The following is a 24188-nucleotide window of genomic DNA, read 5'->3' as shown; positions in this document are numbered from 1 at the left end:
CTGAATGACCCTTCGGATGACAGGTCACCTTGAATGGTTAAAATTTGTGCTGATCTGGATTGGCCTCTGCTGTGTCTAATGAAAAGCTTATATTAAGGTTGGTGGGCTGACGGGGACAACAGTGATACTTGAGATGGTGATGCCCTAGGGAAGCATTGTCTGAATAAATATTGTGGAAAAGGTGTGTTGGGAGGCACTGGGGTGAGTGGTTAGAGCAAGCCAAGTTTTAAGTGCTTTATGTTCTCTAAAGATGTGCTAGTCCAGGACTGAGCCAGCGATGATTATACTGCGTGTGACTATTAAGATAGAGTAAATGTGGATATTGGTAGGCTAATTTGTGTTTTTTTGAAGATAACAAAAAATAACCAAAATCCTCAAGACAAAAGTCAAGTGTAAGCTCATCATGCCCCAAGTCTGTAGTCGCCATTATAAGATTTTTGTTTCCGCCGTTGGATTCAGAAGCAGGGAAGACACGATCTATTGAAGGTTGCTGTGCAGAGGCAAAGTCTATCCAGCAGCAAATAGTGGCAGATTGAATCATGCCTACTGACAGCATGTGCCAAGGAACAGCCCCTGTGCCAAGGAACAGACCCTCAACCCGAGTGCCTTAATAAGCACCCCAGTCTTGTAATGCACTATGCAAATCTACATGTGGATTCCACCAAGTCTCAATAAGTATGTCACTATTCCAGGAGGTATCTTCCTGTACGTTTACTTGTGATCAAATTTTCCCTCTGAAATGGGGAATAACATGTGGATCCAAGAATACTGGGTGCAAATCTGCATTTTTCCCTTGCAGGTGATATAAGGGGTCCCATATTAGCACACATGTACCACTTGCTTAGGGCAGGTGAGGTGGTAAACGGTGGTGGGGGGCACACTTTTTTCTGTTAATGTCGGAGGGAGGATGAAGGGAATTGGGTAGCTGGAAGGCAGAGCGCCTTTCACCTGATCACTGTTTTCTCCTCACCACCATGCTGTTGCGTGCAGGCGGCCTGATTCCGGGAGCAGGAGCTGCCCGTAGCAGGGTCTGGTGTCCCCAAACTCAGAACTATCAGAGCCAGAGTTTGTGGACAGGATACTCCCATGTCTGGAGGCATGGAAACCTGTAGTTGCCTGGAGCAGTAACCCATGACCGCTGGGATACCGCTCCAGACAGCTAGCATTGTTTACATTAGCAGCAACAACTTCCCAAAGAAAACTTTCTTTTAAGCATTGTTTTGCTTGGTTTCACAGTGTGACCATATCTGTAGGACTATTTAAATTTTGCTACAGTTCAAATCAGAATACTCCATTGTTTCTACTTCTGATTTCCAATTTAAAAAAAACGACAGGGCTGTTAAGCAGAAATGGATGAGATACATGACGTCACTATCTGTGACATGCTACTTACTCATAAAATGTAGTCCATCCATTTTCATTGCTCTTGGTGGCGAGGAGGCCAGAGTTCCCGTGATAAGTCATTGTGGCCAGCTCGTTCCCTTGTGCAGTTATACTTTTCAACGCACTGTTGGTGCCAATGGTTATCCAGTACACTTGACCATCGGGTACCACGAGCCAAAGTGGCATGCCTGTGGAATCTCGCCGTATGTTTATAGTGTTGCCATTGTTGTCAGTGATTAAGGTGATGTCTCCGTCTCCGGTGTATGTAAAGTTGTACAGATAGTCCCCTGTAGTAAGACTTTGGGTATACACATGTTTACCCGTAATATCAAACAAGTACAGCTCCTGGTCTATCGGGGACGAAACCTCGTAAAGGTTGTGAGAGTTGAGGAATGGCTTGTTTGCCCGAATAAACCTTATCCTGATATTCCCAAGGTCTGCGACATACAGCTCCCCATCAGCGCAAACTGCAAGAGAAGACGGAGAGTACAGCTTGGCATCCTTCGCATAGCCTTCATCGCCAGAGTAGCATTCACAGTTGGGTTCATTTTTGCAGTCGCACCCGCTTGGTGCCCCAGCTACCAGGGAAATTTCCCCATTGGTCGTCACTTGCCGGATCCGGTTGACTTTCTTCCCATCAGTTTCAGCAATGTACAAGATGCCGTTGTGGGACACTGCGAGAGCAGTGGCGGACTCGAGCGTGGCGTGAACCGCCACTTTGGTAAGCAGGAAGTGGTCGATGCCTGGCACCTGGCAGTGCATTGGCCTTCCCGCCACAACGCGAACCTGGTGGTTTTCAGAGATCTGCAGCACAACATTATTGTCAAGGACGTAGAGAGAGTTATCCAATGGGTTGACAGCCAAATCCGTGGGCAGCTCAAGACGAACCTAAGGCAAAGAAAACAAAAAATAACCTCTTAATGACAGTAACTTTTATTTTTTACAATAAACTATTTTCCATTATTCCTTTGGTTAAGCACATTAAGATGCTTTACTAACACCAGGAGACCTACAATTAACGTGCATGAAAATTAGCATTATTAATTTTGAAACATAGAAGCTGTCTCGGTTAACAGCACAATAAATATAATTTGCAAAAATCCCACCGACTCCTCATTTCCAAGTTTATGAGCAGTGTGCTTCTCAATAGAAGATCAGGTGAAAAACCCACAATGGTAACTTTCAGCGGGCTGTGGTCATGAAGTATTCGCATACATTACTGCGGCAAATGTCTACAGTTTCTTTCTCCTTCTTGATCTTAATTGATGTGAAAGATTTACAAAAACAAAGTTCTGAAACACAAGGCCTCTTCCAAGAAATTCCCCAGTAATCAGGTCTCCCCCAGAGTTGCACCACAGCCAGGAGAGAAGATATACAAACCTGACAAGTAATTGGAAGACCTCGCAAACAGTATGTCAAGGTAATATTACACTGTCTGCCTCTGAGTGTGTACAAAACTCGACAACCTCACAGACCATGTTGTTCTATTCGCTACAAAAAGCAATGCCTGAAATGTTCTGCCTTTAATCGCGGTTTCAAGGTGGCTGAGCTTTCACAGTTGCTGGGGTATCTAATTTACTATTCTATCTCCAGATCTAGATTATTCTGGGGAAAGTCAGAAATGCCCCAAATACTGTAAATAAAGCATTGAAATGCTGTAATTTAGCATGCCAGCACTAGCCTAGCATATGCAGCTAAAGGCGAAAATCTAAGGAATTCCAAGTAAAGCCCACCCCATACCTGGCCTGACGCCCAAGCTGCTCTAGAAAGATCTGGAGGGTTATGGTGGAGAAACCAGTCACAGATTTTGGAGAGAGAAATAGGAAACAGATAACGGAGCGTGAATGAAAGCTGCATAGGGTTGGGGAGCGGTTATGGGAAGTTCAGTGTTCTATGGACTGCACATGGCTTTCCTCTACTCATACACCCAAAAGACGCTAACTGTTACCTACACTAGTTGCATGGTCAAATATTCCACTATAGCCTTTGAGCCCACCATAGCAGGCTCTACAGGCCATTAAATGCCCGCTCCAGGGTTAAAGCCTTCGGCTTGGGCCTTTAACAAGGAAGCGGGCCTTTATTAGTGGGTAGAGCCTGCTACGGAGGGCTCTAAGGCTATTAGAACATTCCGCCCCTAGAGGGCACAAGGTTCTAATTTGTAAAACAAAGGCCTCCTGGTGCACGAGTTGGTTGAAATCCCCTCGGGCTCCGTGAGGCCTTTGTTCACAACAAAAGCTGTGAACAAACATTGGAATGTTGGTGCTCCGCACTTCTACCGGCCACTAGAAGCCCGGACCCCTCCCTTGTCTTCAGTGGAGCTGTCATCATTCCACTGTTCTAATACAGGCATGCTCCCAGGGTTTGAGCAGGCCAGAGACCAACCCCTACCTCTGCGCACTCGGCAGCTGTGGAATCTAAATACGAGAGCTTTCGCCTTTATCATGTCAGCGCCTCAATAATGGAATTGTGTCTTTCCTCCCATAATGCGTAAGAAATGAACCTGCAAGTATTTGGGGTAAGAACAAGAAAGTGCCTCAAAGCAGAGCCATTTATTTCACACTGAATTGTGTCACTGAGCTTGCTTCCTTGATATTCCTGTTAACCAGTTCTGCTTTGCCAATAAGTATAGCCATACCTTTCACTTGTGACTTGGCAGGAAACATTTTTAAAATGTGTCTCTCAATGCAGGACCTCAGTCTTCATTTAAGGTAAATGCCTGCTGTAGAAACCTGCATTAAATGAGTTCGCCCTGAGGCGCGTCAGGGACCAAACACTGGAGTGTACATTGTAAGCTTGTTCCTGCAGCACAGAAGCTGGACATCTCGCGACACTCTCTCTTAGCATCTATACATTTCAATATGCAGAGGTTGTCATAGTTGAAAAGAAACAAGTTATTTACCTGTCACAGTAGTTTTACAGCTTAAACCTAATCTAGAGTTCTGAGGCTTTGGGTCTACATTAGCTCTGCCTGCCTCATTCTTATCAATTTGTTTAAAGGTAGGAAACAAAAGCTACATTGAACTGGAATGACTGTTACCAGCGAACAGGGCTTAATCTGAGCCGGTGGTTTCCGGGGCTCAGCACTGATGGTTAATCACCAACACAGGCACTTTTCATGAGCACCAGCTAAGGACACTTTAATTTACAGGGAGATGAAGTGATTTGCCCAGAATCATAGGATGTTGAGCCTACGCCAAGACTCAAACCTGATATCCCAGTTCCGAAGTCGGTAGCTCTGGCCATTACACCACATCCTCTCCCCACTTTCATGGTTAGTAGTTGGTTCGGTTTTAGGAGGTGCTAACTGGAGAAATGGGCTGGTGCAAGCCACCTCCTAATGAGAGCCACAGCTCCTAGTTTTTTTTACAAATTAACCACTGCCAGCGGAGCTTGGATTCCATGTATCCCATGGCGAGCAGGCGCTAAGCCTGGCCTTTATTCCAGCCATGCTCGCACATTCCCTTTATTTTCCTGGTTCCAGGCCTGCTTCACCTTTTGCTGTAACCCATTTATGGTAACAAATACTCCAGCACACCTTCCAGTGGTCGAGCATCGCCTGCTTTTCTTACTGTAAAGAAACTGTTCCATTTCTAACTGGCCTGACTATACTCAATGTGCTAAAAAAAAACACTCGTCAGCTAAATATTTAATTTCTTCTGGTCCTTTCTGCCCAGGGATCAAGACTGGTGATTTTTTCTCTGCAACATAAATGAGTGAGAGACATTCTGACAGCTAAATATAGGTGGGCTTGGGTACTGATATGGAAGTATTAATTACAATTACCAGATTTGCTATTCCACAGCACTGTAAATGAAAGGTTCCATCACCCAACTTATTGACCAAGGGTGGATGAAAGGGCGAGTCAGCCCTGCCAAGATTCTAACCTCTGATCAGCAGGTCAGGGATAGTCTCAGAATAAAGTGCTGAACTCACAAAGTTATTTTAATATCTCTCTCCTTCTGAGGCATGGTTGCTCCTACTCATACCCGGATTTAAATATAAGGTCACATTTTCTTCAGTGATTGTGATCATCACTTCCCCCTCCAAAAAAAACAAAAAAAAAACCTAAAATCTATTGGGAATTGAATTTGCTACTTAAAATAAACTTGGTTACCCTGAACCATGAAAGCTGCCACCACAGCCTCTGCGTATGGGCCTCTGGAACTCTGGTCTCCTCTAGGACACAGGGCACCGCACAGTACAAACACCAAGTCAATAGGTGCCCTAAAAAGGTGTCACAGGTTCTGGCCACATCCAGCTAGATTTGTTACTTGCATCCACAATTCATGCATACACAGAAGAGTGTGAGAAGCTTCTTGTAATACCATAAACTTATCAAATTAAAAAACAAATAATACTCCAACAACCATTGGCCAAGTTAAATAGGTTTCACCTAAGCGGGATCTATTGGCTTTGTCAACCTTTTTTACACATGTTGCACAGCAGCACGGGCTGCTGTGCAACATGGCTTAAATAAAAAAAATGTAAGTGCTATGACGCGGCCAGTGTTGACTGCATCATAGCGATTTTTTTCCCCTTTAACCCCTTCTATGCCCATGACGGAACGGTTCCGTCATGAGCATCAGTTGCGCTGTGCTCATGACGGAACCGTTCCGTCATGGCCCCGCCCGCGCTCGAACCCTTCAGCACCGCGGGGGAATTCCCGCCGCGCTGAAGGGGTTAAGACATATTGCACAGCAGCCCACGCTGCTCTGCAATATGTCTAAAAAGGTGCTTGGGGTTAAATGAAAGAATGGACAGTAGGTGAGGGATGAAAAATACCAGGGACGTGCTCTAGAGGAAGAGGTGGGTAGCAACGTTCAGCTGGAGGAGGGCGTGGGGTTGGAACAACACGATGGAGCTGCTGGGGAGGGAGAAGCAACAATGGGCAGTGGGAGGGGGAGGGAGGGGACTGTACAGTGCCATGCACTCTTCTTGAGTGTGTGACAAAAAGGAAAACAAACAAGCATTGGCATAGCCAATAGGTCTCGCCTTTGGGACCTTATAAGTGTTTAGCCATGAAACAGTTGCATAACTAAACACTTATAAGGTCCCAAAAGTGAGACCTATTGGCTATGCCAAGCGGCTGCAAAAGTGAAAGTGATCGTGATCAAATATCAAAGCGACCGTGCGGCCGCCAAAGTGAAAGTAATCGCGGTAAAAGTGGCGCGCGCGCCCGCGCACATGCACTGTAGCTCTAGGCTGGCCTGGTAGCACTTTTTGAAGCGCTCTCAATAAGTCTCGCCAGACCAGCGCATGCGCTACGTCAGGCGAGACCTAAACAAAAGTACATGGAGTAATGTGTAGGCAGTGGAATGACACTAGTCAGCGCCACACTAAAGCCAGCACGAACCACAGCTAAGAACTCGTTGACATTGTGAAGGAGTTCACCAATCCCGCAGCCACTGAGAGCGACATCACTCCCTCACAGGAACTGCGCAACCATCTTGTGGACTTCTTCCACGACAAGATCTCAGCCATCTACGAAAACTTCAAATAGCAACCCTCTGCTGTAGACCGCATCAAGCAGCTCACATCCACTAACACAAACCCCAAACACCTTCTCACCCACTGGGAACTCCTCACCACGTAAGACACTATCTCCATCATGAACTCCGGGCACTTGGAGGCACCCACAAACCCATACCCCCACCATGTCTTTAACCTCAGATGAAGACAATCAGCGACCAGCTCAGGAAAGTTCTGAACACCTCCATCACCATGGTCTCCTTCCCCGAGGATGGGAAATGCTGCAGTGAGGCCCCTCCTGAAAAATACATCCACTAACCCAGCCAAACTGTTGAACTACTGGCTGCTCCCTTATCCAGCAAGAGTCCTTGAGATAGCGATGAACCAGCAACTCACCCAACACCTAGAAGACCACATCCTCCTGGACCCCTACCAATCCAGATTTCGAGATAACAGCAGCACCAAGAGAGCCCTGATCGCAGCCACAGATGACATCAGAGCAGATAACCAGCAGACCTCATCCTCCCGGACCTGTCCGGCACGTTTGACACCGTCTCCCACCACATCCTGATCAACAGACTCCACCATATCGGGATTCAAGGAAACACCCTCAAACTGATTGCCTCGTACCGCACCAGCAGTACCCCAAGGAACTGCCTCCCACTCTTCACCTCTGAGCCCAAGAAGATCATCTGCAGAGTCCCCCAAAGATCGTCCCTCAGACCCTCTTCAACACCTACATGACCCCCTTGGCCATCACAGTCAGATCACATGGATCCTACATCATCCCCCATGCCGATGACAGACTGCTCATCCTTTCACTGCCTGAAGATCCCTTCTACACGAAAGCTAACTTCCACAGATGCATGATGAACATCGCGGACTGGATGAAGGACAACTGTCTCAGACTCAACACTGAAAAAACGGAAGTCCTCATCTCTGGGAAGAACACCTCACCATGGACAGATACTTGGCGGTCTGCAGAGCTCGGCACACCCCTGCCCCCAACAGACCATGCCTGCAACCTCTGCATCATCCAGGATAGCAAACTATCCACGAAGAAACAAGTCAACGCAGTCTCATCCGCCTGCTTCCACACCCTTCTCATGCTCCGGAAGATCTTCAGGTGGCTCCCAGCAAATACCAGAAGGACTGCCATGCAGGCCCTCATCACCAGCAGACTGGACTACAGAAACACGCTCTACGTAGCAATCACTGCACGCTTCCCGAAGAGGCTCCAGACAATACAGAACTCAGTGGCAAGACTCATACTTGACCTCCCCAGAAGAACCCACATCACACCCCATTTAAAAAAACTACACCGGATCCCGATTTAGAAGAGATGCCAGTTCAAGATGCTGAGCCACACCTACAAGGCCCTGCACAATGAAGAACAAGCATACATCAACAAACGTCTGACCTTGCACCAACCGACCAGACACCTTTGATCAGCTTCCCTCTCCCTCGCAGACACCCCACGGATCCTTCTCGCACCTGACAGCCAAGGCTTGGAACAACATCCCCCTGCACCCCAGGACCACACCAACACTCCAACAATTCAGAAGAGAATTTAAGACCTGGATGTTTGAATGATGAAACGGCTCTAGCACCTCAAGACCCTCACGGGTGATTTGCCGCGCTCTATAAATGTTTGATTGATTGAAACAGGAAGCTGTAATAGGTCCATGCGCCACAGCAGGGACAAGAAGCCCTGGGAAAAAAGCAAGAGGGGGCTGGAGGCAGGAGGCGTGACCAATTAAAAGCAAGGAAACAAGAGTAACGTGGAAGCAAACTAATGGTAAGTATTTGTAAGTAATAGGTGTGCCCTAAGCCCGTTTATATGCTTTTTTTAAATTAATAGATTTAGCAGATGGCGCATGTACGCTGTTCAGGCAAAACTTAAAACGTACTCCACAGAGGCTCTTGATAAAAGACCTATCTGGACAAAACTGCAAAAGTGGCGCAGGGGGGTGGAGGTTGCAGCTTCCCACTCCGGGTCTCTAAGGATGGAACTGCAAAATGATGGAAAGTTATGCTAAAGTTGTGTGAGCTTCAACAACATTGATGGGGATTGAACACATTCAAGAAGGGTTCAGGTTATGACAGCAACATTCCATGGAGAGGATAAGAAAGTCGAGTAGAACATTAGAAGTTGGAGGAAGACCATGAGGCCTGCCAGAGGAAAAGAGCTCCAGGGAAGGATGAAAAGGCCAGAGACGTTAATCAAGGTAGGGGAGAAGGCAAGAGAGACAAGACGGAGGGCTAATTTTGTTTGGTGCTTGCTGGAAGTATACCAGGAACTTAAACCTCGAAATACAATATGTCTCCTTATTGTCTCATGATTTATGCACTTCTGTGTTGGCGTTCTTAGCCACTTCCCCTCCTGCCTAGTCTTACATTCGGGAAATTGTGCTTTTACTTGAATTCCCAAAATAAATTGGTTGACAGACCAGCTAAATTGAAAAGCTGCCAAACCCCAAAAAAATCTGCTGCCTTCCTTCCACCCTCACCCCCACTTCCCAGAAGCCTCAAGCCTTAAAAAACTCAGAACTCAGCATGACTATAGCTGTAACCAATTTGCAATCTGATGCAAGTCAGGTCGTCTTATTTCCCTGCTGTTGCTAATTCTGGCAGAGCAGCATTCAACCACTGTTTCCTAGATGCTAATTTGATTCAGTTCTGCCCTGCACAGTGCCAAATGAGCCAGCCGCAAAGAGTGCAGGGCCCGCCGCGCTCATTACGGCTGGCCCAAAGTAGACGCGCGCGGCACACCTTGGCCTTGAAATTTTGATTTAATTAGGGCTTAAGTACCTGGGCAATGTCCATGACGGAGTCACAGCTGAGGGGTCTGGCAGATGTCAGGTCGTTGGATCCAAGCAAGGTGGAGATAATGCCATTCTGATCAATTCGCCGGATCATGGTGCCGTCAACGAAGTAAATCAGCCCAAACTTGTCCACCGTGATGCCTGGTGGGAAGAGAAAGCAGAGCATTTCACAAAGAAAGGAAGCACATGGTACGACTGCAAAGAAAAGCCAGCCGAGCAGGCACCAGGGCTGCATACACTGGAGTATGTTTCAGGGGCAGCTCCTCCGTTTGAGCGGAGGCGCATTGCCCCACTAACCAAAATGCCCCAAAAAGCCCTAGAGATGAAAATGAAAAAAGTTAATTTATTGCCATTTTATTTTTCATCCTCCCCGTCCTGGGTGTCCGGACCGGGCAGGCTTGTTGCGTGGTAGCAGCAGTGAGGAGGGTGGGCTGCCTTGGGCAGTTTTTAAAGTGCGCATGTCCCTTTGGCCAGCTGTCTTGGAACAGCCAGACGTGCACACTTTGAAAGCTCTTGGGTTAGAGCAAGTGCAGAGCTCCAGTGTCCTCAGGAGCGGTGAGAGAGTCTGCTCCCTCCAACCCTGGCTCTGCTCTCATGCAGCATGAGAGCAGCGCCAGGATTGGTTAGGGGAGTTGTTGAGGACGTCCGTGCAGGTAAGTGAGTTTTTATTTGTTTATTTATTTAATATGTCTCCCACCCCTATGCCCACCCCACCACTCTCTGATGCCGTCAGCTGCAACTGGTATGTTCATGCAGACGCGTGGAGATAGCCCGTGTTGATTCTAAGACTTGTCCAAGGGAGCTCAACAGCAGGTCTCCACTGTTTACATCACAATTTGCAGCAGGTCTTAATGCCACTGATCGCCAACAGTATTGTGTCGCCTCTGCTTGGGTGCCAATTGTGAAACATGCTCGCCTCTTCTGTTAGTCCCCTTTCGCAATCAGAATTTCGCTTTCATACAACAACCATGAATCATCGCAAGTATTCTATGGAAAATGCTACTTACCTGTAACAATCAGTTAGCAGGTAGAGTCTGTGTTCTGGTGCATTGTAGGTTTCAAGGGTGAGTTCATGAGTCAATTCCAGCATGGCCAAAACCAAAGCAGACACCAAAGAGAAACAAGTAGAAATATTGCAAACTCAACCCTATAAGGCAGGAGGGTGCATATCGTGTATACATCCTTCAGCCTCTTTTCAAAGGACGTTTAGTTCAAGCCCTTTTCCAGCTTTTAGCCCACTGTCTCTCTTTATCCTTCTCTATATGTGGTCGGAACATAAGGTAAAGGATGAATTCTCTGCAATGAAAGATGGGGCAGGGGTCAAAGAATCTGCTGGGAAAGAACCTGTGCACACCAATATACCCATTGCTTCTGAAATGCTTTGACACAGTGCTGGATCATAAACAAATAGGAATTTCTGTTTGATTACCCCAGTGCTTAATTTGTAATAGGATGAATGCCGGTGCCCTAAGCTGTGCTCAGAAGCCTGTGGCAGGCACTATTAAATACCAGGCGGCTCTTTTACCAAGGCTGCGCAGGCTTCAGATGTACCATTATCACACTTTTCATGAATGCAGCAAACTAGAAGAGCTTCTTGTTTCATTGTATAAATTTCAGAAGAACAAGCCCAAAGCCACTGCTTTTCCCACTCCAGATTCCAGGTTTGAGGTTCACCGGATATTGCTCAAAGCTTCGCTTTCATTAACTTTTGCCAGGAACTCGTTACGTTTACTTTGGCATTTTCTAATGTGTTGTCCATACTTCCTTTGTTTTCTGGTTCTTATTAACTTCTCGCACAAGAAAAAAGGGCTGTTCGCATTCAGGTGGGGCATTATACTTAGCTCTGTGATACTATTGGATATGGTGACTATTACAGGTTTTGTTCCCATTGGCTAGCCTGTTGCAAAGCCTCTTGGGATTTGTAGTTTTTAACGTTCTAGACTGCTGCCATAGAAATTAAAGCAAGATTGGAAAGGGACCAGTGGGTGGAAGATGGACTATTACCACACATTATATGAACTGCACCAAACTAGAAGTGCTTCAGGTTTCATTGTATGCATTTCAACAAGATTTGGGTGGCAAGTGTATCTGGACAGGAGGAAGTATGCAACTGTTGTGTGCCCTTTATGGGTGTGATCATTGGATTCCTCGGAAGCAAACACTGCTTCACTTTACCAAATACACATATGAATTCATGGTTGAGTCAATAAAAGAAGACACTTTCACTAACAGCTCAGCCCTCAAGGCAAATGAATTTGAATGCTCTTGTGAGAAAAGCTGCTGGCATGCACGGTTCTCCTTTGACCTTTCGAGGGAGTAAAAAACCAAGGTTTTGCGGATATAAGCGGACAACTTCAAAGTACGAATCCAAGCTAAGCTCCAAATTGGAATCACAAGGTGAGTTAACTAATGGTTCTGTATGTTCCATTTGCATTGAAATCAAATGAGTGAATCTACATGTAGTCCACTGCTCATGAAATCCAATGTTTCCTCTCACTCCTCTTCCCTCTCCCCCTGACTCTTAACTCTAGGTCCTACTCAAAACCTAACCCTCACTTTAACTTAATCTACAACTGCAAAATACAATGTAACCCTAAAATCTTCTAACCCTAACTTTCACCTTAACAACTTTCTAGAACTGTATGCTATGGTAATCCAAACCTTTTGACTAACCCGGCTGCCAATAATGACTCAGTGGGGGTCTCCGGATTTCAGGAATGATTCAGTGAGGGTCCACAGGAGTCAAAAGGTTAGCAACCGCTGGTTTAGATGGTTGACAATACTCGCAGCCTTTCGGTTTCTAGATCACAGAATCGTGTGGCGCACATGCAGAAAGTTACAGTAAATGCCTTCTTGTTGCACTGAAGTACCAGGAAGGAAATGAATTGCCCCCTTCCCGGTCTTTCCTTGTTGTGGTTAAGTTTTTTCCCTCTGTGCCAGGTGCTGATGTGAGATGGCCTGGTGCAAAGTTTCACAAGGAGCAGTGCTTAATTTGAGCTGGTGGTATCTGGTGCCCAGCACCAGCACTTGGTTATCGGAGCTCGGCACCAGCACTTGTCAACACTGCACTTTGGACAGTCTGCCACTTGGTGGCGCTGCTCATCTAATTTAGAGATGAGCAGAATAACCGTTGTTTATAGATACAATATACATTAAAAATTGCTAACACCTGCCTCCCAAGCCATTCCTTTAGGTTTGGGGACCTGGAATAATCTGAACTGTGGCATTTGCATGAGAGAGAGAGATGGTTAGTAGCTCTTTTGGCAGCAATGACGAGGGCGATGGGTGGTGCAAGCTGCAGTGGCCTCCTGGTCAGAGCCCTGATACTTATTATTTTTAAAATAAATTAATCACTGAAGAGGAGTGAGCTTCTCTCTTCAAGACAAGCCTCTTGGTGACACTCTGAAGCATAGGGGGTTCATGGATACCAGTAAACATGTGAAGCAGGGGCGCCAGGCACTTGTCGCCAAGTGCACGGGATGCTGAATATAGGCAGTTAAAGGGTCCAGGCGGGCTGGCTCGAAGCCATTTCTCATCACGCCGAAGCTTGCAACATAAGTTTTAGTTTTATGTTAGGTGTTCGTTTTTAGCACTCAGGTCTTTGATTCTATTTCCAGTCGCATGTGCAGCGCTCGGATTCTCTTGGGTCACATTTGTGCTTTACAAAATAATTTGAATATAAAATTAAAAATAATAGGCAACTGTCACTCACGCTCAAATCAGAGCTGGGGAACCCTCCTATTATTGGTCACTGGTAAATGTATTACTTATTATCAATGCAGTACTTTCAGACTGGGCTCTTTAGATCTATCACGCCGTTTGCTCCTTCAGATGATTTAGTACATATTTAATAAATGGTTCTCAATGGGTTGACTACTACAGTAAGATCCAACATTTTCAATCCTAACACCTCTGCCTAAAATTGTGTGATCCTGAACACATCACTTTATCACCCTCTGCATCAGTTCCCAAATGCACCAAAGCACAAAGTCCTAAAACCAAAAACTGTCTGTGTCTAGAAAAAGTCCTGATTCACAGAGATTTAAAACAGGGCACCTGGGTTGTAATGAACAAGACTTGAGGAGGGATGCCAGCATCCTTAAAATGGGACAAAAAACTGCAGAATGAAGGGCTTTGTGTCCTAGTTAGGCAGCGGAAGGGACCTCCTGCAGTGAAGAGCAGCGCCCTGTGCGAGCTGCTGGGGCCGCCCCCTGCCAGAAGGCATTACCAGACCACTAACTGCAGAGCTGCGCAACCAGGGCGGACGCTGAAGGTCAGCGACTCAAGTCTTAATTTCCTGGATGTGGTAAACATGATGTCCCTGTTCTGTCAAGAAGTATTACTTACCCCGAAAACATATTGCCGGGAGTCAGTCGCAGCCATATTTCAAGGCCGCCACTGCTGCTGCAGCGGACACAAGGCCGCATCGCAGCAACAGCGCACCACTTGGGAGGTGCATGCTGGGTCATTTCTAATTATTGGGGTTAGAACCGGCGATTCTTAATTGTTTTGAATTGTGTGAGTAAAACAGAAAGCTGGTTTAAATAAGCCATACAGAGGTGGTTCACAACTGTGTTAGTGTGTATCCATAGAGGGAAAGTTACTCAGATGTACCACTACTTTTCTGGTTGTCTATGTTAGATTTAGGTTAAGTGCAGTGCTGCCATCAAGTGACTGCATTAGGAACAGTTTTAAAAACTGGGAAAAAAGTTTTAAAAAGATCCACCCAATGGGGTTCAGCTGAAGCTGGGTTTCTCTAATGCTCCCCTTGTGGTATAAAAAAGAAGCTAGTTCCCCCAGCCCCACCCACCGCCTTTGAATGAACTCCATCGTCATTCGATGCATCTGCCATCACGTCTGTGTCCTGCACAGGGAACATGCCATATCTGTCTCCATGAGCTGCGTTTTCCAGGAGACAGAGGGGGTGAGCAAGAGACATTGTACATAGCGCTCACTGTGACCAAAACCACTTCGAGGCACTGGTCAAGGACATCCATCTGAAGGATTGACCAAGAAAGTAAAAAGAAAAGAATTCGCAGATGGACCTTTTCTAAGCTGGCCTGTGAACGTGCAGTGGCCGTGCGTGGTGGCGCGTGGATGAAATAGATGGTCTGAGTGTAGTGGACCACAGTGTGGACAGAGGCTGGTGGGTGGCAGAATAGGTCCTCTGACCCAGAGACATTTACAGATCTGGGACATGTGGCCAGAAAGGAGGTCAGCAGAGGGGTTTCCTTGAAAGAAGCGTGGGCTTTGCATACAAATAACTCCAACAGAAATTAGAGCTCCCATGGCATACATGCTGCCGCGGTGAAATTAGAAACTCAAACCTGAGTGGCTCCAACGTAGTGAGGTCATCACAATGAGCCCCTCCTCTCACTTTCGAAAGGCAAATTAGTGCAAAGCAGACAAGAAGCGCCATGATGTCAGAGCGGCTCTGAAAGTGGTTTCTCCCCAAAAAAGGTTCAGCAATTAATTCAATGTACTCCTACATCAGTCATAACTGAACAAGGTAAACAACTTCGCTATATACTTAGTTATTTTTATATAGCGCCTCATATCACACTTCTAACATTGCTAAGCGCTGTAAATAACAGGCTTTACTCCCTTGTCAAGTAATTGATGTAATTGGATTGAGCATATCAACCTCTGAATGATGGAAGGCCGAGTTGGTCTTACACTTGCGAAAACGCATTATGAAGCACTACGTGAAGAAAGCGTTATTATGATGTGGCATCCACCCCTCTCGTGCTTCGCCCTCCGTGACCTCGCTCTGACCATCCCTCTCCTCCACCTCCCTCGAGTGCAGGGCAGATGGGCACACCAAGGGTGTAGCATTGTGGGTCGAGTAAATGACAAGTGGGGACTCTGCTCCATTCAAGTGCAAGAGCCGAGCGTACAGCATGGGGTCGAGTGGATGTGTAGTGAGTGCAGTCCGGCGTTCATTCAAACATGCGGCCACGGCCCTCTAGTCTAGTACCAGGCCTGTGACATCTTTTCTATCGAATAAAAATGTACTCCTGCGTGACACCGTCAGTGTCCAGGGCCTACTCAGACTCTGGATACTTCAGTACTCTAAAACACACTGCAGCTAGTGGTCGCTCCTCTCATGCACACACCTCACTTCTCCATTCTAGCGTCCCTCGTGCCACAGTTTGCGACCATTTCTATTTCTAGCGCAGCGAGGCTGATTCCAGGCGAAGCAGCACTACACAGGGGAGACATTCAACACTAGCGGCCTTTTCGCTCACTCCGCCTGTCGGACACCCCCGCATCCGCGGTGCGGAGTGAGAGGGACTGGGGAGCAGTCATCTGGGCATTAGGGGGTCAGCTCGAGGGCAGGGGTACTGCGAGGTGCCCCTCACCATTCCTTGCAGGGGGGTGGGGCTCCCAGAGGTTGCCTTACGCCACTCGGTCAGGCAGTCGCTGCATTTGTGCATCTACAGAGCCGCCTTTCCTCTAGGGCCGTGATTCGTATAGGGTCGGAGTCGCCATTTGGGGCCATTGATTCGGTTGGCTTCGGGCTAGGAATGCTCTCAGAGCAGGGTGGGCTGCCATGACCCAGCCACACCCCCAGTGCTCCAATTCTAGTGGCTGCTTCCTGCGGCTGCTTTGAACATTTCTGCTCGGGCTTGTTTTGGTTTCCACTCCCTGCACCCCGGATCACTCCCTCACCCCCTCGCCGGTTCATCAGTTTGTCAGAAAGCCCGCTGCGGTCACGGCCTAAACAGAAAGAAAGTGGAACAAAAGTGCAAGACATGAGCTCGCACTGGCGTCGGATGTGAGAAGTGCAAAGCATTCAAGCTGCCCCGCGCGCTTACTCACGGAGGGGCACTACGGTGAGTAAGCTCGCGCAGTGCGCGTGCACCACACTGAGTTAAAGGAGCCACAAGCAGCCACAATTGGAAACCTTTGATGCTAAGTGCGCTAAGCGGCAGAGGCTCACGCGCCCCTGATCCCACCCCGCTCCCGCCTCGATAGCTTTCCCTCATAAGGACTTCACTTTCCCTGCCCGTCTAGATGGTTCCGTCCCTAATGCGTGTTTGCCTGGTGCTGTGCACGTGCGCTTTCGGGGCCTCTGAAAGCTTGGGGGCACTTGGCTGCCTTTGAGCTGTGCACCGCACAGATACCGGCAGTCCAAGTTTTAGGGGATAAAGCCCCACTCTAAACCCACTAAAATGCGTATGATACTAGATATAAAAGCACCGCCAGGAAGAGGCGCCTCTGACGAACACCTTCGCCTCAAAATTAGCTGCACGTGTATGTAAGCCTGCTTTACACACACACACCCACCGACCTCCCCCGTGCGATCTACATGTGCAAAACCACTTTACTCTCTCTCTCACACACACACACACACACACACACACTCCACTCCCGTGCGATCTACATGTGCAAAACCACTTAACACACACCACCCCCCACCCCCCCCACACACACACACACACCCGTGCGATCTACATGTGCAAAACCACTTTTCGAAATCGGGAAGGTTGGTTTTTCAATTCGTAAATGGATTTATTCAAATGAAGGCGAGATTCGTAAGTAAATCTAATGTGTGTGGGTTTGTGCTGGGAGGGGGGAGAGGAGTGGGGGCCATTTCACACTCGAACAGACTGACTTCTTTGAAGGTATTCACACATTTTTCTCTGACCTTTTTCAATCCCGAAAATAGGAAGGCGAATTAGTCCCATAAAGGGCATAACTATATGAACTCCTTTTCAAGCATTAGACTACAACCCCCAATATTCGTGGTAGTGTCGGATGAAGGGATTTCTCCATGGGAAAAACTGTTCCTTACCCCCCAAATACAAAAGAGAAAAAGCAGAGGGGTGCACTACTGAACATACAGGATAAGAATACAATTATGCAAGAATTTCATTGACAAGATATCGAAAAGCAAAATATCGAAAGGTAAGTGCACACACAGGAAGTATTCATTTACTGTTCCTACTTCCATATATATATATATATGTATCATAAAGGTACTTACATGAGGAGCCAGCTATAGAAGACCTATACTTAAACATCTTTCGATAGTTTGTGCTCGATATCTCTATGCCACAATATTCTATCTGCAGTCCTCAGGGGCACACCTATGCAGATTTTTCATGTGAAACTATAAGCTTGTTTATTTTTGACTGACAACGCACGAGTCACAAGAGTCCCAGGATTGAACCTAGAAAGCGGAGAGCTGCCTGTGTCCTGACAACATTTGGAAACGTTTTGCGAATTCCTGAAATTAGCAAATCAACGTCCAATGGTTGAAGACCTGCGTCTCTAGACTTGGGCACTCCTTTAAGAACGAGGCCCACAGTGCATTGACAAAGCCACCTGCTGGCCCTAAAAGACCATTTGAGCCAAGAGAAAAAAAAAAAACAGAAAGGGATTAGCTGGGGTGTCCAAGTAGCCCGCCTGAAGAAGGACCGGCATGTTCAAAGTTGAGAAAGCGACACATGACAATGCGTGCGCTGCGGCCTCTCCGGTCCCCTTGCTTCCAACAAAGGCAAGCCGGCTGTGCAAATCCCGGTGCACCCTAATATATTCCGCACAGCAGATCGCTGCACAAAGCCAGGTTTCGCCCCATGGAGCACATTTCGAAGGAAGTGCAGAAGACAAATACTGCACGACACTTCTTTAAGGTCACAGAGGTATGGAAAAGAGCTTCTCATGAATAATAGATGTCTTTTTATCATGTCTTTAGCATAATTTACCATCAGAGGGGGAATGGTATCTTAGGACCGTGGATGCGCCAGCCCCACCATCGAGGCGCAATCCGACTCGCGAAGCGTGGTCCGCTTAGGCAAACAGGACGGAAACATGACATCTACGGAACGGTGGAGAAGTCGGCGAGGGTCTGGTTTAGTAGTATTTATTTAGTTCAGCTGCTCTGTAGAGTGCTGCGATGTTACCTTTGTGGCCACGTCAGGGCGCGAAACCAGTTTGGAAGATGAATGTGTAGGTGCTTTAGTTAATTGGCAGCGTGTTCTCAATCAATGGGTTTTGGTTCAGCATGTAAGGGGTTCCTGTGAGGTCCCCAGCCCATCAGGTAGGGGCTTTGAAAATCCCCTATCTCTACAAGCTAGGATTGCACAGATGCAAACTATAGTATGAAGTAACACTGGATGCAAAATGTACAAAATATTCACATATGTGCACTCCTAGGCTTACATCCTTCAATGTATGGATATTTCTGAATTTCAGGGATTCACAAACATTCACAGGAGTACTCCTGGAAAAAGTTTTGTGGGCTCTAAAAACATTTCTATGAAGGCATTTGGTGTATGCATAATTCCACATATGGTGAAATTACACATTCATGCCTTCATTTGATTCTAGCTGCAACTGTCTTGTTTTCTCCATTGTCAAACTACTCTATCTGCATTAACCCCCTTTCCTCTAGACCCCTACACATTTTGGGATGCTCCATTCTCATTCCTAGACTGGAAAATGATTTACTCTTGCTGTTCACATTAGCAAACTGCAAATGTTTTCAGGGTGGGAATGGGACATGTGGATACTGTATGCACGCTATATTAAAAGGGTGATTCATGTCACAACGAACGATGGTATAAGCAAGATGGACTAGTCCTCATGTACATAGATTGATCTTGCCTCCCCGTGAATGACTAGCCTGCTACTGTGAATTAAGCAGGCACCTTGAAACAGTACATTTCCTAAAAAACTTAGAGGTTGAAGTACTCCGATTAATCGCCTTCTGTCTAGGAGACAGCACTGTATACCATACTTCACAGAGCCAATCCTTGCTCGAGACTGGTTGGCTTTTGTGGCAATCTCAGTTGCCCTGCTCTTATTTGTTGTTTACTTCCATGGGGTTGTGTTCCATTGACGCTGGGTGGGCAGTAAGGGTTGGCTATGCACCCTGCTGGTCAACCCCTTTTCAGTTTGGTGAAGGGTTTAGCGGTCTCTGCAGGGTATGTCAAATTGGAGGGGTTGAATCTTGTCACATACCTGCTAACCTGAGCCAACTCTGTTAATGTTACCTTTCAGCCTGAGGTATTAAAGGATCTCAAAATTGTTGTCATGACTTCATGCCCATTTAAGCATCTCTGTGACTGTCTAAGAGTAGTTGTGATGCACAGATATATATGAATGGGCTGCTCTAGTGCGGGTGTTCCATTTATGACCCTGCATCCCAATGCAGGTGTGGATTCTGGGGGCCTGATTTGTTTCTTGAACGCCATTAGGCTCAGACTTATCTGGCTTGTTCGGGGGTTGTAGTTCTTTGCTAACGATCTATTGCTTTGGTCCAGGCTACTTCGCTTTGAGTGGAGTTACTCATCTTTGTGTCTCCAGTTCCATGGTCTCCCAGTCTCGTTAATTCCCTTCCCGCTTGGGCTGCTCCAAACTTCAATGACCTCCTCCCTTTTAGTTCTCATCGGAGTCGCTCTTCAAGCGTTTCTGGTTTCCTGGTTCTTACTACATTGTCTGGGACAGCAGTTGTATCTTGAGTGTCAGCCACATGGTAGCGTTTATTCTGCACTACAGTAATCGGAAGGACATTGGGCCAGATGTGCCAAGCTCTTTTTTGGTTGAACACCTCGTCATTTGCATAATGGCAACGTTTGGAACCACAAAAGGGCTTTCTACAATGTACAGAAGCCCTTTTCCTAGTCAGAAAAGTCTTAAAAGTGCGTTTGCGATCCTTTCAGAATCACGAATATGTGTGGGTGTGAAAGGAGCATCATCCTCCTAGTTGTGGTTCGACAAGTTATGCATCAGTGGTTTAGGACCACAACTGCGGTCACAAACCACTGATCAGTTACCAGCCATCAAGTTGGGGGTGGTAACTGATTCGCAAATAGGAATTGTGTTAGCAGACTCGGGGGAGGGGCACACAGTGGTCCAAAGGCTCCCCAAATGTCTTCCTACATTGGGAAACTCGTTTTTAAAGCAGCACCTGTCATATACATGGTGAACAGGCTATTACAAAAAAAAAAAAAAAACTGTTTGAGAATGCAAATTCAGGGATGGAGATATCCTGTCCCCTCCAGGCCTCCATCCCTGCACCGCAGCCAATCACAGGGGTTTGCAAATTGCGACCTGCCTGATCAATATTCATTAAGCAGGTCATTTTGAGACCCACCACTAATGGACAGTTTGCAATGAAACCTATTAGTACAAAGGTTGCATCACAAACTGCAGACCCGTACACAGGCCAGTCGGGGTGCAAATTGAGAACATGTCCTTATACATTTAGCTCTCCACTGCCTGATGCTCGCAGCCGCCCTCCCTAGAAGATGCCGCTGCCCTTGCTGAGTCCCGACCCTCCCACTGTCCCTCCCAGGAGGGCTCACCTTCCCTTCAGGATCACTAATCCAGGATGGAGCCTTTTTATGTAATTTAAGGCACAGTAAAGCAGTGAAAGGAATCTTCGCTAAGCCAATGATGGGTAAATACTGACACAGTGTACCCGACGAGGTGGTCCTTCTGGAATAAAATGCATGGCAATGTAGTCAGAGAAACCTCCTTTCGAAGTTCAATGTAGGATAAAACAAAAGAACAATGTCCATTACTGTAGCGCAGTAATCTATCTCCTCTGTAATCTGATGCAGCATTAAGTCATCCATGTAATATCTTTCTGTAATCTGAAACACCGTGTGGATTAATAACACAATCACCCATTATCTAATGCAAGGTGATGCAGTCGGTTGTCATTTGTAATGCTGCTTTTTGGACTGCAGCCATCTTGTGTGTGCATTGCACGGCGGCTGCACGCGGAACCTGTCCCTTGTGCATGAGGGAAGCTTGCCCTGCTGCTGGCAAGACTGCACTGTTCTACCTCTCGCTGTGAACCCTTCTCAGTCACTATACACAACACAAGCCTGCTGGCTTTGACAATGCATGTTTCGACAAAGCTCTGCCTAGGCCTTCTTCTGGGCCACCGCCAAGATGAAGGCTCCGCCTCAGGATGCTTTCCAAGTTGAAAGAGCCTGGCCCCAGGCACCTACAGCCAGTGATGACTGAATGAAGCAGAACAGAGCCCAGCAAACCCGGGGATAGGTGAGCTGACCCTTGGCAGCGTCTGACTGCACCGCTGCTTTTAAGCTGGAATTCCAACGCTCCGGCCTCCGCTGGGCCAGATGTGCGCAAGGGTCGGGTTCCGCACTCGTGTTCTCGTGTGTCACATACCCTAAAAGAGGCGGCGACAGCCACAGGTTTCGACAGTTGCTTAAATTCAGCCACACGCTTTTCCAAGCAGCTGCCTGCCATCTTGTGTTTTGGGAGAGTTCCCAATGCTTATTTTTTTTTTGCTTGATCTATTCGCGCACTCACAGAACACACCCTTCTTCGTTCACTAACGACTTCTGCATCCTCTGGATGGCTTATTACTTCTGTACACTGCTATCTTGAGTGTTCTATTTATTTTCAAAATATTGTCGACAGTCGGAGAACATTTCAGAGAAAGCAACACCGAGTGTACGCATTTACACAGCCTCACTTCTGATCACAATTCTTGCCTTTAATGGTTCATGGATATTTAATGGTACCTCATTTACTGACTTTTAGGAAGGATGCATTAGTATTGCCAGGATTCTAAATTGTGAACCATAGATCCTTTCAAACCTCACTGGTGAGAATTCAACTCACTAGTCCACCTGTGGAGAGATGAGTCTATCCATCTATCCATCTATCCATCCATCCATCCATCCATCCATCCATCCATCCATCCATCCATCCATCCATCTATATGCTATAATTTTAGTAGTATGTATATTGTATAATTATATATTATAGTATTGCAGTTTTATAACTGCTACTGACAGTTCTGAGATGCCGCCTCCAGAACTCCAGAGGGCTCCGAGACACAAAACGACAAGGAATGCCAGAGGAAACGCAGGATTCTTATAGTCCCACTAAACAGCTCGGTATTGACCCAACAGAATGCATGCTGGGATACGGAGGCTTCTGTTTCTCTGGTCCACATACACACACGTCGGTTCTCAAGAGAGGAGTTTATAGTCCAGGACTAGAGGCGCTCTCAGCTTGAATTGGCGTGTGCCAACATGCAACCGTTGTGGACTTTGGACACAAAAGAACTTAACATTGGTGGAAGGAACCACGGGGGACAGAAAAACTGCATTTCACTGCCAAGCATATCACCAGCATTAAAAAAAAAATCTGCTTCTGCAACAAGACATCCCGGTCACTCCCAAGACCAAAGGCCACACTGAAGGACCCCAGGGGCCCACACTGCATATTCTGGCCTAAACAGGATCTGAAATGAGAGCTGGGCAGAGGACTGTACTTAGTGGCTAGGATGACAGCGGGCGCACACAGAGCCTTGGTCACTGGATGCACACTGGGTGACGCGGAATGTGTTCCAACGGACCCTCTTAATCATGAGGTACCAGTGCATGCTAACATGTGGAGATATGTGCTGTCCTCTGAAGACTGTCAACCACAGCTGCACGTGTGCACTCTACCCCCTCTGCACCCTGCATATCTAGGCCAAAGGAAACCAAATGTGGCATTTACACCCATGTAACGTACACCTAATAAATTTATAGCCACAGCTGTCATTATGTGCAGGAAAGACACATAAAAAATAACTCCCAGATTTTGAGTAGCTGAAAGAAGGAGACATACCACAACTCCAAACCAGTTGAAACAGATACATTCTCTTAGAAAGTCAAAACATTTTCCACCTGTAAAATACAAGTTTCCCTTTGAAACTAGGATGCAATGGCTTTGCCAAATGGTTTATTTTTCCCTAACATGCCAATGTCTGTTTCGAGTGCACCAGATTTTAGTTAATTAAAATGCATTCGATAACCTAGATCTTGAAGACAGTCCATCAAGTGGAAAGCTGATGATTCTGCTGTACCTGTGGCAAACCACAGCAAAATGTGATTACCACCCAGGGACATGTCCAAACAAAAACATGCACATGGGCAATGGGTACTAAGGCATTGACTAAAGAACTGAGAGGATAAACCAACGATGGTGAAACACCACAGGTTAGGGCCTTCCTGTTCACAGTTAATATCAGAAGGGAACAGTTCCTCTCTAAGGGCCTGAGTAGAGAGTTACAATGAATATCTGGATGAATGGTATCTGGGGGGATCTGCAAGTTCAGATCGTAATGCCCTCACACACCTGTTAGGGTGTCATGCTTCATCATTGGGCGCTCCTCGTCGGACCGGCGCTGCAATGTCCGACGGGCCTGGTGGCATCTTTATCGGAGATCTTTTTGATCTGAGAACGCCGTCTGGTGAGTGAGGTGTGTGGGGCTATAGGAGAAACATTGTCTTCTAAAGGGTGCAGAATGTGATTTAAAAAGGCCCCTGACCTTGTAGGTTCACTTTATTAATACTCAAGGATGGGACTTATTAAAAACAGTGAGGCTACGTGTAATAAGTGAGGGTATTCGAGTAGCCTTTTGTTGATTAGGTCAACATGTTTCGTGTCTGGTGCTCTAGAGTAAAGCGACACTTCTTCAGGACCAATATGACATGACCGCTGGTTGTCAGTCAAGGGAAGTGAACTCCC

General features: G+C 46.8%; 1 protein-coding gene across 1 annotated transcript in view; it reads right to left on the bottom strand.

The window, feature by feature from the left end:
• The window catches only part of TENM4 (teneurin transmembrane protein 4), a 1193139-nt gene that overhangs the window by 68722 nt on the left and 1100229 nt on the right, over window positions 1-24188 (bottom strand). Inside the window, exons 28-29 of the mRNA XM_085623238.1 lie at window positions 9664-9818; window positions 1394-2271 (exon numbers count right to left, since the gene is read on the bottom strand). Coding sequence (XP_085479364.1) covers window positions 1394-2271; window positions 9664-9818 — 1033 coding nt within the window. The remainder of the gene's footprint in view (window positions 1-1393; window positions 2272-9663; window positions 9819-24188) is intronic.

Source organism: Triturus cristatus, chromosome 8 (assembly GCF_964204655.1).
Source record: "Triturus cristatus chromosome 8, aTriCri1.1, whole genome shotgun sequence".
Taxonomy (NCBI): Eukaryota; Metazoa; Chordata; class Amphibia; order Caudata; family Salamandridae; genus Triturus; species Triturus cristatus.
Note: the sequence above shows the minus strand (reverse complement) of the source record. Positions and strands in the feature narration are given on the sequence as shown.